Source organism: Panthera leo, chromosome B1 (assembly GCF_018350215.1).
Source record: "Panthera leo isolate Ple1 chromosome B1, P.leo_Ple1_pat1.1, whole genome shotgun sequence".
NCBI classification, from domain to species: domain Eukaryota; kingdom Metazoa; phylum Chordata; class Mammalia; order Carnivora; family Felidae; genus Panthera; species Panthera leo.
In genome coordinates, this window is record NC_056682.1 from 114,467,845 (window position 1) to 114,485,903 (window position 18,059).

The following is an 18,059-nucleotide window of genomic DNA, read 5'->3' on the forward strand; positions in this document are numbered from 1 at the left end:
TCCTCTTTTGGACAGTTCTGACCTGCTTACTGATCAGATTGTTCTGGAAACCCATACTTAAGTTAATTAAATTTTCCCCTTCCTGGAAGTTCAGGTTTATCTTCATGTTAGAGACAGAGAGACAGAGAAAAGACAAGAACGTCAACTATTTCACAATAAGGGGAAAAAACATCAGACTACATCCCGTCTGTATTTGTTAACACTTCCCCATAAGAGAAATCCAGGAAATACTTTTTTCTTCTTCTTCTTCTTCTTCACATTAAGCACAATTTTGTGCTGCAGCCAGAAGACCCTCCTGTTTGCTGTGTTCAAGTGTATGTGTATGCAGTGGACTAGATCAGACAGAGCTCAGAGGAATGCTGAGCTCACGAGGCATGCACTGGGGGCATGAACAAATCCACTATGGTGCTCTCCTGTGTTTCTACAGCCACCAAAGATCCTCATGTTCCCAAGTCTCTGGGATGCAGCTGTCTCTGGAAATCACCCCATCACTTCCTTCTCAGTTTACCCCCTAAGGCTCCTCCCCCCAAAAATCCCTGTCTGGAGCAACCAAGACCTCTTCTGAGGTTTGTTGGGACCACAGACATCATTTCATCTATTACACTGAAAAACAATTTGCAGTATTTCACTGAATTTACCTGGCTGGTGTTCCAATTCAGCATTTTAATAGCTAACCTGATACTATGAGTTCCATTTCTGCCCTTCCTATATAAAGTACATTATTGACATATTTTCTGGAAAGGTGTATTTTAATCCAAAGCAGCCAGTAGGAAAAGAACAATCTAACAACACATGACATTTCACCAAAAATGTAGCTTAAAAAGTTACTTCCAGTAAGTTAATTCTCAGGGCATCTGGGTGGTTCAGTCGGTTGACCGACCTGATTTCAACTCAGGTCATTATCTCACAGTTAGTGAGTTGGGAGCACCCATCAAACTCTGTGTTGACAGTGCGGATCCTGCTTGGGATTCTCTCTCTCTCCTTCTCTTTCTGCCCCTTCTGTATGTATGCTCACTCTCTCTCTCAAAATAAATAAACTTAAAAAAAAATATTTTAAAACCCCAAATAACAAAATAAGTTCATTCTCTAGGGGAATGTCCAGAGTAGCTGAAGTATTCTGTAATTTTATTGGAGTGATTGTTTCACAGGTGTATGTATTTACCAAAACTTGTAATAAAGATGTTTCTACAAAGTACTTGCGAGCTGCATTCAGTACAGTGCTCTTTTAGTGCATGGAAGGGATACTCGTTCTGTTAACGCATGTAGTGAAATGTTTTTAAAAATCCTTGAATTAATTGTACACTTAGAAACTTCGCATTTCACTGTTTAAATTTTGCCTTAAAAGTAAAAAAAAGCCTTTTTAAAAAATTGCTATAAATGGTCAGAGCCCGTCTGTGTTAACTTCTGCATGTTCACAATTTCAGTTTGTCCTGAAATCGTTTCTGCTCTGATGCAGTGGCTCCAACACTGCCACTGATGTCTTCACCCTCTTTTCCTTGGTGATTTATTTCTTTAGATTATGGCTGTTCTTATTGTCGAAATTCCCTAGCATCAGCTCTTTTATTTTTTAAATCTTTTTTTAACGTTTTTTTTTAATTTATTTTTGAAAGAGAGAGAGAGAATGAGAGAGAGAGAGAGAGAGAGAGAGAGAGAGAGAATGAGCGGGGGAGGGGCAGAGAGAGAGGGAGACACAGGATGCAAAGCGGGCTCCAGGCTCTGAGCTGTCAGCACAGAGCCTGACGTGGGGCTCGAACTCACAGACCGTGAGATCGTGACCTGAGCCAAAGTCGGAGGCTCAACCGACTGAGGCACCCAGGAGCCCCTAAATCTTTTTTATCACATTACATTTTAACTTTTTAAAATCTTCATCTTGATTCATTGCATATAAATGTTTTTAAAAGCACAAAGATGAAACTAAACACCACCCAAGTCTCCACTATTCAGAGAAAACTATTGTCAGTATATTAGTGTCTATCCTCCTAGAGATATTGAATAGATATTGACCAAGTGCCCAGTTTGTAGCAGGAGAAGTTCTAGGTACTGGGTATACTGTAGTAAACAAGGCAGTGCCCTTGCCCTCATAGAGCTTATGTGCTAATAAATGCTAACGTGAAGGGGATTTTTTCTTTTTTAATGAGCCAGGATTGTACTTGTTCTTTCATAATCTGCTTTTTCCACTTAACATAATACTAATATCTTTTCTTCAAGCGAATAAAAATATGGCACCATTTTCGTATCCACATAGCCTCCACCGTATGGCTTTTTAGAATGTATTTAACAAATCCCCTAGTTCAAACAACCAGACCTTTCGCCTCTATGAACATCTCAATGACAGTATCTTGAATATATTTTTAGTGATCTTCTTGCTGGCAAAATAATTTCATTTTACTTTCTTTATTGCATCAAGGTTTAAATGTCTGAAATGGGTGAAACAATTTTGCAACTATAAAGCGTCTGCCTAAGCCTAAGACTAATGCCTTATTAAAGTATTTTGGTTGAAAACTCCAGGCAGAAGACAGAGATTTACTACCTGGCCCATGTGTGACCAAAAAGTAGTTTAGAAGTATAGCTGAAAATGAAATCTGGGGTGGGAGCCAGAGCTCTCCATACTACCTATTTCCTGAGAAACCTCTGATCCTAGATGACCTGTAGGGAACTTCGAGCTTAGCAGTTTGGCCAGGGAGGGGAAAGTCATTCAAGAAGAAACGCTTCAACCTACATATTTTCTAAAGAGCACTGGTGAATCCACTATTTAGAATGTGAAAACATACTCAAAGAAATAATTCAACCACATACTTGAACCACAACTATTTACTGAGCTCCTATTACATGCAAAGCACTATTATAATGCATTTAAAGTGAGGATTATAATCTCAAAGTAGTTCAGACTTATTTCACTCTCCAATAAAGTTGAAAATCTGTATTTGCCATGAAAAATAGTATATAACAATACATTGTAATAATATTACTTGATATGTAATATTCTTTGACACATCTTTCATCGTCTACTGTTTTAAGGGAAGTGTGCGTGTGCAAGGTATTACTGTAGCAAGGGGGCTACCAAGATGAATCAGACACACACTTGTCATTAAAGAGTTGACCGAATACAGCAAAACTGCCTGATACAGTAGCCTCTAGCCATGTGTGTTGCTGAGCCCTCAAAATGTCGTTGGTCTGAACTGAGAGTGCTGTGGGCAAACAATACACCAAATTTCAAAAAGTTAATATGAAATAGAGAACGTAAAATCTTTCATCAGTAAGTGTTTAAAATGATTACGTGTTAAAATGGTAATATTTTAGGGGCGTCTGGGTGGCTCAGTGGGTTGAGCGTCTGCCTTCGGCTCAGGTCATGATCTCACAGTTCATGAGTTCCAGCCCCGTGTGGGGCTCTGTGCTGACAGCTGGGAGCCTGGGGCCTGCTTCGGATTCTGTGTCTCCCTCTCTCTCCACTCCTCATGCTAGTGTGCTCTCTTTCTCTCCCTCAAAAATAAATAAACATTAAAAAAAAATTTTTTTAATGGCAGCATTTTGGATATTTGAGTTAAATAAAATACATTATTAAAATTAATTTGGGACACCTGGTTGGCTCAGTCATGATTCCAGGGTCACGGGATTGGCTCACGTCAGGCTCCACGCTAAGTGTGGGGCTTGTTTAAGATTCTCCCTCTCTGTCTCTCTCTGTCTTTGTTTCTCTCCCCCTCTGCCCCTCCTCTCCTTAAGTGTACACACCATGCACACACATTCTCTCTCTAATATGAAAAAAAAAAATTTTTTTTTGCGGGGGGGGGTACCTGGGTGGCTCAGTCAGTTAACATCCAACTTCAGCTCAGGTCATGATCCCATGGTTTGTGGGTTCGAGACCCACATCGTGTTCTGCTGACAGCTCAGAGCCTGGAGCCTGCTTCACATTCTGTGTCTCTCTCTCTCTCTCTCTGCCCCTCCCCTGCTTGCACTCTCTCTGTCTTTCTCTCAGAAACAAACATTAAAAAAAAAAAAAAGGAAGAACAGAAATTTTTTATAAGATAAATAAAATTAAGCAAATTTTAATTTAACTTAATCTTTTTCTTTCCAGCTTCTTAAAATTATATATGGGACTTGCACTATATTTCTGTTGGCAGTGCTAATCTACACAACTATAGCTACCACTTACTCAGCGTTTATACTATATACCAGGTAATTTTATATCAAATATATATAATCTTCCATAATGGAAGCATTACAGATAAGAAACTGAGGGTTCAAAAGCTGTATTAACTTAGCACACAACACGTTTCTAGTATATTTTCTGTGTACCAAGAGCTATTGTAGGCAGTGGGAATATCAGAAAACAAATACCCTCATGGAACTCACGTTCCGGTGGGACAAGAAGGTAAAGGATAAATAAATACTAAAAAATATGTCAGGAAGTGATAGATGGAGAAAGATGAAGCCTGTAAAAGAATAGATAGTGCCCAGAATTGGGATGAAGTGGAGGTGAGGAGTAGTCATCTGAGCAGAAACATGAAGAATGAGTCCTGCAAATATCTACCTGGCCGAGAGTCTCTGGGCAGAGTCAACAGCAAATAAAAGACAGTGCACGTGCATGCACGTGCACTTTACACACTGGAGGAACTGCACAGAGAGCCGGGTACTGGAGAGCAGTGAACAAGGAATAGGAGAGGAAGTCAGGAGTGCATTGATGGCAACTTGGAAGCTTCCTCCACACACTAGGAACTGTTCAAGGATGACTTTGCTCTCTGATGCATGGACTGTTGTAGGGCATGCATGGAACACAGCAAGAGGGGAAGCCGGAAACCAGCTGGAGGCTACTGAAGGAGTGCAAGAGAGATTGTACGAGGTCTGTTTGCCTCAGCCACTGGAGATTTGCTGTTCCTGAAATACAAAGGAAAATAATCTAAAAATTATTCAGAGAATTTGAACAGCAAAGGTCAAATATCTGGATCATTCAAGCTTCAAAATATATTTGGGATTGTGTGCAGTTATCTGAACTGGCAGTCAAAAATCATTGTCTAACTTCATAGCATAGTAATTTATCTCTGTCCCTTGCTTTCTGCCAAGTTAACCTAAGGGAAGTGGGCTTGAGATCTGTAATTGGCAGAGGGGATCAGAGGACCTTTAAAAGTCAAATTCAGATCAGGCAAATTAGCTTTATTTCTGCCAGAGAAAAGTGTTCAGTTGAGCCAGATGACAATTTTGTAGCCTAAACTATTTGCATTGGCTCAGCCTACCTTCTGAATTACTCCAATAATTGTTAATTCTCAGTTTAAGCATAGCTGCACACCCAAGACAGAGTTAAAAAACTAGAAGCTGTGTTCTGGATAAATGTATATATTAGCCTGGATAACTCCACTCAGTGAGTCTGTTTTTATGGACAGAAGTACTTTAAAAAAGAAAGTATCCTCAAGGTCAAATGATTTTGTTAATTTTGTTAATGTTTATTTATTCTTAGAGAGAGAGAGAGAGAGAGAGAGAATGAGCAGGGGAGGGGCAGAGAGAGAGAGGGAGACAGAGAATCAGAAGCAGGCTCCAGGCTCCAAGCGATCAGCACAGAGCCTGATGTGGGGCTTGAACTCATGAACCATGAGATCATGACCTGAACTGAAGCCAAACATTTAACCCGACTGAGCTACCCAGATGCCCTAAGGTCAAATGTGATATAGGCCAAGTCCCTTCTCCTCTGAGAGGTAAATGAAGGTTTTAAGTAGGTACTCCATTTCAAGTGGAAACAAATACACATCAATCACAAGGACCCCTAAAAGTTATATCATGATAAAAAGGAGGCACCATCCTGACCATCCAGGTTGGTTTATTTACTTTGACGGAACTCACTAGAAAATTGTTCAACATGCTTCACTGTGCCTGTGTAGATGTGTTTTCTGGGCATCAGATGTAGTTCCTGTCAGGCACTTTCCTGGGGCACTAAAATGTATAGATTACACACATCAAAGACAGACTGCAACCGCGGTAGCTGAAATTTACACAAATCTGTGCTGTGAGTAACTGGATAAACAATGAGACTAATGACCTTGTTCTTCATTAATCTCCATATGGCTCTGTTGGTACTGCCCTTGCCTTCAGGCAAGAAGGCTGTGGCTTTGGCTTCTCGCCTCAGACCAGGGATTAGACTCTGGCTCAATGCTGACAGAGCCCAGGGCCCTGCTTCCTACAGCCCAGGAGGCCTGAAAAGACTACAGAGGCCACCCATCTTAAGAGGTGCATTTACCTCGATTCAAGAAACACCTCATTACCATATCCACTGAGGAAACAGATTTATAAAAATAAGAAAATCCTTTAACCATGCCTCCCCATTCAGAGAGTTTATTTTCCTCAACAGAGGGCCCCAGGTTTTCCTTAAGTATTTTCAGGGCCTCCCCATTGCCCCCCAAAACAAGATAAAATCCTCAGTGCCTTGGTCCACGTTCTTTTTCCAGCCAAAAATAAATTTCAAAATGGCTGCATCCATTAAGGGTGAAAGGAAGAACATAAGTACCCCCCACCCTCCCACCCCTGTTGCTATAGAGCTCCTTCAACACCATTTGCAAGATCTGAGTGTTGCTACTAGCAGGAGGCAGCCCAAAGAGATAGAGTATCTCAGGAGGACTGGTACCTGGGCAGCCTTGGGCCACAGTAGGAGACTAGAACCAGAACACTGGAAACCACCCCCTTACTCCTGCTTTCATCACTCTGTACACAGGTCTCACTGGAAAGCTTATACTGGGAGGTGGAGCCCAGGAAATGATTCCATCGGAGGGGCTATCTTAAGTTAGGGAAGATCACAAATGAAGCACACTCAGCTAAATGCCCTCAGTGCTACACACCCAGCTCTAGCCATAACCTTTATTGCCTTGTAAACTTAAGATGCCTCAGTCTGAGCTATGTAATCACATTCTATGCTGAAATGTAAATTCTGATGGGATTTACTCAGTCCCAAGAAACATCTCTTACACACCTTTCTAGTCACTCCCCTCTGCGTTCTTAATGTTGTTGTTTTGAGTGTTTTATCTATACGTGCTACATGTTAACCCTTTCATAGACCATCATACTACTAAGGTCTCAGAGTTATTATGAGCTGTGTCAAATGCCTCCCAAAATAATATTCTATTCCCAGTATCATTTGTCTACATCCACTTATCTATCCATTAGGAACCCATCACAAGCATGAGGCAGAGGTAAATCACATTCTCTCTCTCCCTGCAATGTTTTTTCTCTCATCACACTTCCAGGGGTAACAAATGCTACGATGATTTTGGTGCCTTTGTAACACAACTTGCAGATATGGAGATGGCCACAGCAGTACATGAGCAAGTGTGAGACCATCCCCATTTACTCCTGTGGTAGAGACTTCTAGTGCCTTAGACGTTTTCGTGTTGCAACTTACAGGTCTCCTGAAGAATCATCTTTGCTTCCTACTTTCACATGCATTACCTCACTGAATTCTTACAACAATCTTGTCAAGTAGGCCATTATTACACCCATTCTGCAGAAAGAAAGACCGGAAATGGCTTGCTTGAGGTCAGCACAGCATGGCATGACAGCAGTGGTGCCCACCACGGAACCAGGATTTCCAACCCCGCATTACACTATTTCAAAGCAGTCTCGTCATATTGCGTTGCTTCTAAAACAACAGAATACTGCTCAAGTAGTGTATTCCAAAAGGAGCCTTGTGGTTTTTTTTAAACTATAAAGACAAACTTTCTAGCTAGTGGCCTGTAGGAAAAGATTTCAGAAGTCTGTCAACAGGAGGATTTCAAACCATAGACCCCAGATAGATAGTGCTCTGATAAAAAAAAATATTAGCATTGTTTTTGCAGGATCTCACTTCTGTGGGGAAAAAACTATGTAGTGCATCATATCGTGTGTAGCAAAAGAAGCACCATGCACGACGAACATGTACACAGGTGTTGTCAACGTTCTCTTCCCAATGTAGCCACAGAAGAAAGTGTGAAGCATACTGCAATAAGACAATATTTATGGCTCAAGAAATTCGGCTTCACATAACAGTAATTATGAACAAGATATTTTCCCTAATAAAAATTACTGCAAGACAAAATCTGGAGGAACTAAATGTTTCCCTATGTCCTCTTTATTTTATTCCATGTGCTCAAGAACGGTTGCGGGGAAAGGGAGAGAAGAGTAAAAAGGAGTGGAGGGAGAAGGGGAGTCATAGCGAGACGGCCTCTGCTGAGGGTTGGTTTTGCTTTAGAAACTGGAATGTGTCCAGGCTTGATTTTTATTTTCAATTCACATTTCAGATCCAGCTCCCCAAACTCTTTGATCTTTCTCCCTGTCTCCTTACCCGGAAGAGAACCCTTGGCCTTCTCAGCTGGGAGCTGGGAGCACACGTGGAAAGACTGGCTCGGATCCATACTCTTGCCAAATTTAGTCACACAAAGGGGCCTGCAAGGGAAAAAAGAAAGGATGAAAGCGGCAGCCGCCACGACTTCAAAGGCCTTGCCGCCGAGCCGGGCCTTGCGCAGGCGCCGCCCTCCGCGGATATAAGGCGCGGCTCGCGCGCGCGAGGCGGCCTCTCCGCGCTGGTGTCCCGCGCGCGTCCCCTGCTCGAGCGGGCGGAGGGGACCAGCTGTGGAGGGGAGGGGCCCAAGGGGCGGGCCGCCGCTGCCGGAGGCCGGTCCCCACGCCAAGTTAAGGCGCCTGAGAAAAGTTTTCAGACCGGAGAGAAAAGCATTTTACGCCAAGCCCACTAGGCGAGCCGTCCTGTGGCCTCTGCACATTTATCCCAGCACGCACATCCATGCCACTCCGTACTGGGGATTCCCCCTTCCAGACGTACGGCCGGTGCCTCTGCGCCGGAGCCCCCGTCCCTGCGGCGGTTGACAGGGGTTCGCATTGCGGAGCCCCCCCGCGAGGGCGCGTGGCGGGGCTCTTTCAGGCCCATTCTGCTCCTCGTCCCCTCGTTCCTGTCCGCGATCACCCCAGCTTGACTCCTCTCGCTCCGGACGGCCCCGGGATGTGAGCCCTCGCTTCTCGGGTGGCAGAGGGCCGGCTGGTCCCACACAGGAGGATGGGATGTGGCCTCGGCACGACCCGGCCCCCCATCCAGCGAGCTGCGGACGCCGAGCTCGGCCCGCACCCGCACGAGCGCGGGAGAAGGCACCGGAGAGCTGGACGCGCGGGCGGCCGCGGGGTGCTCCGTGGGCGGGCCCCACGAGGCTGTGCGGGGGCGCGGCTGCCACCCCGACGTCCCGAATTTGGCCCCGAATTTGGGAACGACTCTTTCACGGTCCCAGGAGTTACCCGGCGGGTAGGGGGCTGGGTTTGTCGGTCTGAGGAGGAGACCAGAAGAGGCGGAAGAACCCCTGGGATGCAAACTGCCATTTACCTCGCGCCCCCCGCCCCCGCCAAGTCCGTTAAACTGAAGGTGCCCACAGCTTTAGTCTTCTGGCGAAGCTAGGGTGGGGAATCGAGGGTGTCAGAGTTCCGTCCGTCCCTGGAATCACAGTTTTCGTTTTCTACTTCTTCCCCGTCCTTGCTCTCCCCTCGAGCATCCTCTTCCGTAGGCCCCCGCCACCTCCTTCCTTTGGGATCCCACCAAAGTTGTAGCTGGGAGAGACTCCAGGCCACACAAAGGGGAAGACCCGGAGTCTGGGCGGGGGGTTAGGACCGAGGGGGCGGAGAGGGCTCTGAAGGGCACCGCGCTTTTTCTCTCCTCCCTGTAATTAAGGACTCACTTGAGTGTCTGTAGCTGAGTCGACTTGGCAGCAAAATCGCCAGGGGGGAGGGGTCTCTGGTGGGAGTGGGGGTCATTCTAGCTCCCCTGTCTGCACCCGCGGGGGCCTGGGCCGCGTTTACCCTGCGGACTGCGAGGCCCGTCTCCGCTCCCCCCTCTCCTCGGTTCCGGCCCCGGGTGGGCGCCTCGTCCCCCACGCGCAGCGCCGGCGACGGCGCCCGGCACCGAGGGAAGTGTTGATATAAAACAAGTCACTGTTCGCTCCCAAACTAAACCCAAACCAACCAAAGCCACCAAGAGGGGAAAAACCAACAGCAATACAGCCAGCCCCTAGCAATTGTTTCACGGTCGGAATTAAATCACATCAAAACGCCCCCTGAAACCCACATCCTGAAGGAGTGAACCTGCAACAGCCAACCTCTAGTCGTTCGCTCGAGTTCACACGAACAACCCGCCTCTACATCCGAGGGAAGGGGGCGGCGGGCGGCGGTGTTTCTCCCGCGCCGCACCCACCACATCCCGGACTGTGCACCCAAAGCGGCGGCTTGCATATGTAATAGCAGCCCCCACACGAATTAGAAAAGACCTCCCGGCGACAGAAATGCCTTTGCCTGCAACATCACCGAACCTGTTAGAGGAGAAGGAACTTCTTGCCGGGGTTACTGCACCCCTCCTGAGTGCCCCTGCTTTCCAACCCCCATCCACCCGCCCCAGGAGAGACAGACTTCACGTGGAGATGTCAACCTCCTTCTCAGACAAACCTTCAAATATACTTGGGTGAATGTTTTCTGGTAAAGCCCCCTTTAAGTACAGCCCGTCTCAAGATTAGCAACAACGCTAGGGACAGTCAACACCCGCACGCCTCGGGGAGGACAAACAGCCACATAAACAGAGCAAAGCGCTCGGTGATTTCGTTAGAAACAATGTTTCCATAGGAGAGGGTTACCGAAAAGTACCAAACACAGCCACCTACCCTCGGCCCTTCAAGTAAACAGTTCCCACAAGTTATTATTCCCCAAATCCCCATCTTCTCGAGCTTCTAATCCCCAGGACACCTGAACGGGATCTCCAAATGACTCCGGGAGTCCAGATAATTAACATGAAGGAGAAAATGGGATTCGAATTAGTTGTAACACTTAAACAGGGAGATGTAGGAGTTGCCACTTAATATCTTTTTGGCTTCCAGAAAATATCCTCTGTCCATTCTGTGTGCTGCCCCCCCCGCCCCGCCCCTCCTCAACATTTTGATGCAAAGGAACCTCTACTCTGGCTACTTTAGTGAAACTTGCATTTCCCAGTTCTTTTCCTATCAGCCAAATTGGCACATTTGTGGGAGAACTTTTGACTTTGCTTTCCCATATTTCTTTTAGAACAGAGGGTATTAATGTCATAGCTACATGTTTACAGCCCTAGTACTTTGCACTCACATTGATGCATAACTTCAAGACAAGTTCACTACTGCCACCAATTTAAAAAATGGGTTTCTTGCCAATCTTTTCAGTATTATCTTACAGACACATTTTAACAGCAGAATATTCTTTTTGTTTTTCTTCTCTAAGGCTTTGCATTGTCAGCATTTAAAGTGTATTTAATGCTTTACTCTTCCTGGCTCCCATCACCAGCCCCTTAATTTTGCTCCAATCCCTGCAGATAGAATATGTGTGACAACTGACAGTGCTGTATGTGACCAACTGAACCCTTTAAATGATAGTTTTTAAAAATTGCTTCCTAGTAAATTCCCATCCCTAGGAAGTAGTTAGCAGTAGGCAAAGTTTTAAGTGCTCATTTTGAGCACTGTTAAGGTCTTTACTTATACAATGTCCAGCAGCTTGCAATTTTCCCCCGGGGGAAAAGAGGGATCCTTGCATGACTGTTTCCTATAAAATAGAGCTAACGTCTGATTCTGTAGTGTTTTCCTTATTTTCAATTTAAGGTAGATGGAGACACATTTCTCCCTGCTTGTTTACTGTTCTGAGGTTTTACAGATGGCTAGTGTATTGGGTATAATAATTTTGCCTGGATTTTTAACTGAGGGGGGTTGAGAGCCAAGGAACAAAATGTAACATGTTTTCAAACTTCAGCTTCACTTATACTGTAACTTTCACAAAGCATCTCCTTAAAAGTTCTGTCCTTGTACAAAATGCATCAAAGAGATGGTGGAGGTTGGGGAATTTTTGAGGTCGGATTCGGATTTGCATCTTCAAGAGTCTCTTTGAGTGCGCAGCCCGAGGTGCCAGAGACTGCCCGGTCCTCCCTCCCTCTACTGGCATCGCACTCCTGGGTCCTTTTGCCTTCTCTCTCCCTCCTTGGGTTGTTTTTTCATTCTCTATTTGGTTCCCATACACTGTGGTGTGTATCTCCTAAATTCCACGAGAAACCTAGCACAACTTTCTCTGTACATCCCATGGTGAGGATGTACTGAAAGAGATCTTGTTTTAAAAGGCGGTAATTAAGATCCAGTCTTCAGTTTTTTTTCTTCTGTGTCCTATTTTTCTCGGTAAGCCTGGAGATTTAATTTTTGCTAGCATGCGTTCTCTTGTCCTTTGACATTATATTTTCGGAAACCCACAACTCTCTTCCTTGTCCTTCTTGTTTCCGTTCTCTTAGTTGAGCAATGTCTGTTATATTTTCCCCTTTTCCTTCTCTCTGTCCCCAATTCCCGCCTCATCCGCCCTGTCAGAGCATCTATCAATGTGGTGTCGATCACAGCTGCGGCGGCTTCTCTTTCATCTTCGTAGCCCTGCCAAAGGGAGGGAGGAAGAGAGAGGGAGGCGGGAAAGAGGGTGGGGGGAGAGACTTGCAGAGGAAGGTCGGGGTTGGGGGGGTGTGGGACAAGAGAGGGGATACTTAGATGTTGAAGTTAAACCTTCCCAGCAGAATTTCTTGTCAATTTCACGCGGGCAAAAGGTGCTTCTTCGTGGGTTACAGGAAGCGCTGGGTCCTTCCTTCTCTCAGCAAGTTGCCTGATTCTTTCCTCTAGGCGCGCGCACGCGCGCGCGCGCACGCACACACACACACACACACACACAGCACTAGGACTCGTCCTACAGGCTCTGGGAAAAGAAAAAAAAAGTCCTCAATCACCACCTCCTTCTCGCCGTTCTCCCCCCCCCCCCCCCCCCAGCGGGCGGCCGAGGAGAGCTGGAGGCGGGGGAGGGGAGGGGGAGGAGAAGCGACGCAAGTGGGTAGCTTTTCAGCGCCAGCCAGGCGCGGGAGGAGGAGAAGCAGTGGGGAGGCGCAGCCGCTCACCTGCGGGGCAGGGTGCGGAGGAGGGACTCGGGTTGAGCACTCTCGGTCCGAGGAGCCTGGACGCACCCGGAGCCTCGAACGCGGCCAAGCTCAGGGCACCCCCCCCCCCCCCCGTCCCTTCGGCCAGGCGAACCCGAAGGTGCAGCTCTTTGCTTTGACAGAGCGGCCCGGCGGAGGCGTGGAGAGCGGCGAGCGAGAGCGCCAGACTGAGAAACTCGAGCCGGGAACAAAGAGGGGTCGGGCTGTGTGTGTGTGTGTGTCGGCTCGAGCTCCACGCAGAAGCATATGGGTCCGAGGCCCCTGCTGTGAATCCCCGAGACCCCGCCGTACCCTCCACTGCCGACTCCCAGCGCTCGCCCGCACAAACTTTATTCTTGGCAAACTTCTTCTCTTTCTCTTCTCTCCTCCTCCCCCTCCACCACCTCCTCCTCCTCCCCCTCCTCCTCCTCCTTCCTCCTCCTCCTCCAGCAGATTAAATGCGCCTGGAGAAGGAAAACCGAAGCGAAAGGGAAGGAAATAAGAAGCTCTAAAACGGACATCTCCAAACCGGGTGGCTCTTTAATTTTTTTTATCCTCCAGGAAGTGGACTTTTCGTTATCTTCTGATTCTCCTTGTACCTTCTCTGCTGAGGCAAACGGAGTCTTTTTGCCCAGCTTGCCTCCTTTCTCGGAAAACAAACTCCCAAATTGGCAACCGGGGAAGCTAGGGTGGAGAGGTTTGCGTAGAGACGCGCCGACGGACCCTCCTCTGCACTTGGGAGAGTCGTGCTTCCACCGGAACCGGCGTCCTCCGCGCGCAGACCCTGGAGACGCTGGGGGCGTGGGGTGGCCCCCGGGGCAGCCTAGCCTAGCACGCGCCACGCAGCGCAGACGCCCCCAGAGGCGCCGGCTGTAGCGGCCTTAAGCAGCCCCGTGCCCTTCGGCCTCGAGGGCGGGCGCAGGCGCCGGTATCCGCGGAGCGGGAAGGCGCGGGCGGCCGCCGGGGCTCGGGCACCGCCGCAGCTGCTCCGGCCGCGGGCTGCCGGCCCCATTTCCGCCCGCTCTTCGCCCTCACGCATCCTTCCAGATCTCCTTTTTCTCCTTCCTCTTTCGTTGATCCCCTGTCTTTCCTGCTGTCGCCTCGGGTGCTCCTCCAGCGGAGCGGAGATTACCGAGTGGTCGGGATGCCCCAACTCTCCGGGGCCGGCGGCGGCGGCGGCGGGGGAGACCCGGAACTCTGCGCCACCGACGAGATGATCCCCTTCAAGGATGAGGGCGATCCTCAGAAGGAGAAAATCTTCGCCGAGATCAGTCACCCCGAAGAGGAAGGCGACTTAGCCGACATCAAGTCCTCCTTGGTTAATGAGTCTGAAATCATCCCGGCCAGCAACGGACACGAGGTGAGCGGGCCGCTGCCCTAAGGTCCGAGAGGCGTGGCGGGTCCCGGGGAAAATTAGAGGAGGGACGGAGATTGTGGGAGCGTCGACTGATGGGTCCCGAGTAGGTCCTCCGTTTGCTGGAGTGGGGGCTTGGGAGGGGGGGGGGGTGGATGGGCCTCCCGGCCAACATTCTTCGTGTGTGGGGGTGTGGGTGTCGGTGGGAGGTGAAGTGCAGCGAAGGTTACTCCAAGTGGGTCAGTTCTGAGGTTCGATGACTGAATTGTTGGTTTGTGGGCAGCAGAAGCTGCCCTTAACCCCTAACGTCTTGCGTGCGGACTTTTTAGTGGGGTTGCGAGGGTGCGATGCATTAAAGCGAGGATGTCTGAACAACGCTGAGAAGTTCTTCCGTAGGACGGAAAATAAAGTGCACCCGCTATCTCTCTCGGTAGATGTCTGCAAAAGTGCGTTAAACCACCAAAGGCTTAGGTAGAGACGAGCAGAGCCGCTGTCAGAAAGGAAGGGGAGGCGGGCGTGGGCCGAGGACAGGCGGGGCGGTCCCAACCGCCGCGAAGCGGGGCTCGCGTGGAGCCGGCCGGCCCAGGGGGCGCGCGCCGGGGTTTCTGCGGCTGCCGGAGTCCCAGCGCCCAGGCCGGCTGCAGGGAGCCGTGGGCGCACCGAGCCGAGCCACCACAGGGCGGGAAGCCTCCCAGTGCCGCCGCCAACACTGCTTTTCTCCAACCCCGGTCACTTAAAGTGAAAAAGCGCTTATATTTGGGGTAGTTTGGGGCCTGGATCAGGCCTTAAATCTATGCAGAAAAAAAGGAGAAAGTCGAGATGTGGCGGAAGCCAGGGCACCCACACAGGGAAGGGTGAAAAGCGCTTTATCTGATCTCCTGGCCCGCTGCGGGCGATAGCGCAGGTAACCCAAGTAGAGTAAATACAGACACGTGCGTGCCGGCAAGAGAAAGCCGCAAGCGGGACCGCGCGGAAGGGCTATTTCAGGCGGCAGGGAGTTTCAGAAGGGGGGGTGGGGGTGGTGGGCGGATGGACCCTGATACCCGACACTACACTGGCCACCCTCTTTTAACAACTGGGAAACGCTTTGGAGGAAATCCGGTAGAAAAGTCCTAACACTCAAATGATTTCACCAACGCTTTTTCCCTCCAAAGAAACTTAGAGGGTATACCCTTTTCCCTTAAATGGCATCCTTCTGCCCCCAAAAAGAAAGCGTGTGGTTTTGGGGGCGGGGACATTTTTGGTTTTAAACAACACGATTAAGAACACTTCAGAGTTACCTTCTGTATCCCAATGGCAGGGGTGAGTATGCATTTGGAAGGCTGGGGGCCTGGGTTCTTAGGAGCACACAGAGGTGTTCGTTATCCTCGAATCTTTGATTCCAACATGCCAATTTGAGGGGGGGTCAGGAAGGGAGCTAGGGTACACCAAACCCCACTTAAAAGGTTTGTGACTATGTATTGGGGGTAGAAGATTACCGGGAGGACATATGGCCAAGGAACCAAGTAATGTCCAAAAAACACTTAGAGGCCAAGCTTGTATTTGTAGAACAGCCTCTTTTTTCTTTCTGCTCATTTTGCTTGTCCTTCCTTATTCCATGAATAAATTTGCCACCCGCTTCACATTTTGCGTTTCTGCTCTGGAAAGAAGGGCTCTGCAGCTTGAAGCATAGAACCCAGGGATTAGGGCTCTATTAATCTTTGCTGTGGTGGTAAGTGGGCACGGGGTAGACCAGGGAAGATGGTGAAGGGGTAATACCACTGATTTGCACGTGGTTGAGGCTGGGTGGATGGTGGTTACCAGAATTGATATTAGCTGGGCTACCTTTTAGATGTTTATAACCCAACTCTCAAATTTTCCTCCCTTTAACCACAGAAATAGTTCACTTTTTTTCTTGTCGGCTTGCACTCAGCCTGCCATGGTAGGTTATAAGGAGTGGGGGGCTCCTGCTGGGACTTGCTTGGGACAAGTTGCCTTAAGACCTCCATCTGTGAGTGCATAGTTTCTATTTAAAATGTACTTTTAGTTGTAAAATGATATTTCAGTCCGATTTTAATCAGTACTGATTGAAGTGAACTGTGGTTAAGGAAGCTATCGAAAGGATGAACCCCATTAAGCCCCAACTCCTGTCATGTCAGGTGTCCAAGTAGCCTTGATGCATTGTAGCAATCAGCACCGTGTGGGTCTTTCCCAGATTTACTATATTGTTATTGTTCTTATCATTCTTTATACTTTCTAGTCCTGGGTAGATAATAGTCACCGAAAAATTTGTGTTGAAAAGAAAAAGCAAAAGATTTCCCCGTTCTCAACCCTAGCCTATCCTTCTTAGATTGGTAAAATGGGTACATTGACTTGCACCCAGTCCTCGTCCTTTGAATTACCAGTGGACACACACTTACTACAAACTCTAAGTTGATTTTCTCTTTTGGGGGCATGGGGGTTCTTGCTGTTAGGTGGCCAGACAAGCACAAACCTCTCAGGAGTCCTACCACGACAAGGCCAGAGAACACCCTGATGACGGTAAGACACTAATTCTACTTTTCCCAAATTTATAACCTCACGTGCAATTTGTGAATATAGGTGTATCGGATATGATGTGACTGTGCTATTTTAATAAAATAACACTATTTTAACAAAATGGGAAAGAATCCAGCAAACTTACTGCCTATGTCTAATGTATATTTACATAATTTTAAAATTGTCTTGAAGGAGTTAGGGGCCTTTGGATTTTAGCTGGCTTCCAGAGTATGTGGAAGAGGAAATGTCTATAATAAGTTTTCCTCTTTTCCTTATTTTAGCCAAAGTTCTAATTGGCTTATTTTTTTTCTGCATTGTTATAGAGTGACAGTCTACACCAATTTATTTTCCAACAAGAAATAGTTTCAAATGGATTTTCCTTTCTAAAATTGCTATTTCTTGTTACAGTGAGAGGGCAGGCAGTGAATGCACGGACTGAATATGGCCCAGTAAATCGAATCTAACTTGTAAAAATATAAAACTTTATTCTTAAAATTAGGAACTTTGCATATGGAACATGTTAGACTTTCTCCCCATTTCTAATTCTTGCTCAAAAATTTAAAAATTGCATATATTTTTTAGATTTAAGGAGAGCTCCCTGTGACTTTAAAATAATCTGTAGGGTTTTCATTTCGAATAGTCTGCATTTCTGTTCTCCAGTTTACTTACAGTCGGCCTGACCAGAATGAAGTGTTCATGCATACAATATGTCAGCCAGGAGGAGAAGGGAAGAGAACTGTAATATCAGACTTTCTTCTGAGCTACAAAGTAGTTATACAGATTAAAGAGAAGAAATGTATATAGTAAACACACACAAATTTCTTTGGCAGAATGGTGTAGTACATAAAATTAAGTCTCCTGGAGTTAATCCTTTATAAATTTGATTAGTTGTCCATGTACTAGACACAACTCTTTCTCTTGATAAAATCTAGAAATTTTCTAGAAATCTACAATCACGGGTAGAGTTTTTGAGTTTGCCGATACGGTGGAGCATAACTTCAGGTGTGTGTGTGTGTGTGTGTGTGTGTGTGTGTGTGTGTGTGTATGTGTGTGTGTGTAGCCAGATGGCCTTATATGTTTATAATATAGCTTTAGATTTGTGTGTGTTTTTTCCCTGTGCCTGTATTTCTTGGTCCAGTTTGTTAGTTTTAGAGCAAATTAAGTAAGATGAATAACACTTATTTTTGTAAAAACACCCGTCAGTAGTGGAAGTAAATTGAACCACATGTTTTT

The 18,059-nt window shown here is 47.2% G+C and overlaps 2 protein-coding genes across 14 annotated transcripts in view; one reads left to right on the forward strand and one right to left on the reverse strand.

Annotated features, from left to right (window-relative positions):
• The window catches only part of LOC122217967, a 132,614-nt gene extending 122,748 nt beyond the window's left edge, over window positions 1-9,866 (reverse strand). For 3 of the 5 annotated variants that reach the window (XM_042935722.1, XM_042935723.1, XM_042935724.1), the window contains exons 1-2: window positions 8,749-9,267; window positions 8,297-8,397 (exon numbers count right to left, since the gene is read on the reverse strand). In XM_042935722.1, the coding sequence (XP_042791656.1) occupies window positions 8,297-8,397; window positions 8,749-8,750 (103 nt within the window). In that variant the 5' untranslated portion in view covers window positions 8,751-9,267. Of the gene's footprint in view, window positions 1-8,296; window positions 8,398-8,748; window positions 9,268-9,689 lie in introns of those variants that run through there. The other 2 variants (XR_006201784.1, XR_006201783.1) reach the window with 1 other exon arrangement.
• A 2,682-nt stretch (window positions 9,867-12,548) lies between these two features.
• Window positions 12,549-18,059, forward strand: part of LEF1 (lymphoid enhancer binding factor 1) — a 126,731-nt gene continuing 121,220 nt past the window's right edge. For 5 of the 9 annotated variants that reach the window (XR_006201785.1, XM_042935727.1, XM_042935729.1 and 2 more), the window contains exons 1-2: window positions 12,550-14,315; window positions 16,763-16,829. Coding sequence is in view for 8 of the 9 variants with exons in the window: in XM_042935727.1 (XP_042791661.1) it covers window positions 14,100-14,315; window positions 16,763-16,829 (283 nt within the window). In the remaining variant the exon portion in view is untranslated. Of the gene's footprint in view, window positions 14,316-15,335; window positions 15,612-16,762; window positions 16,830-18,059 lie in introns of those variants that run through there. The other 4 variants (XM_042935730.1, XM_042935725.1, XM_042935732.1 and 1 more) reach the window with 4 other exon arrangements.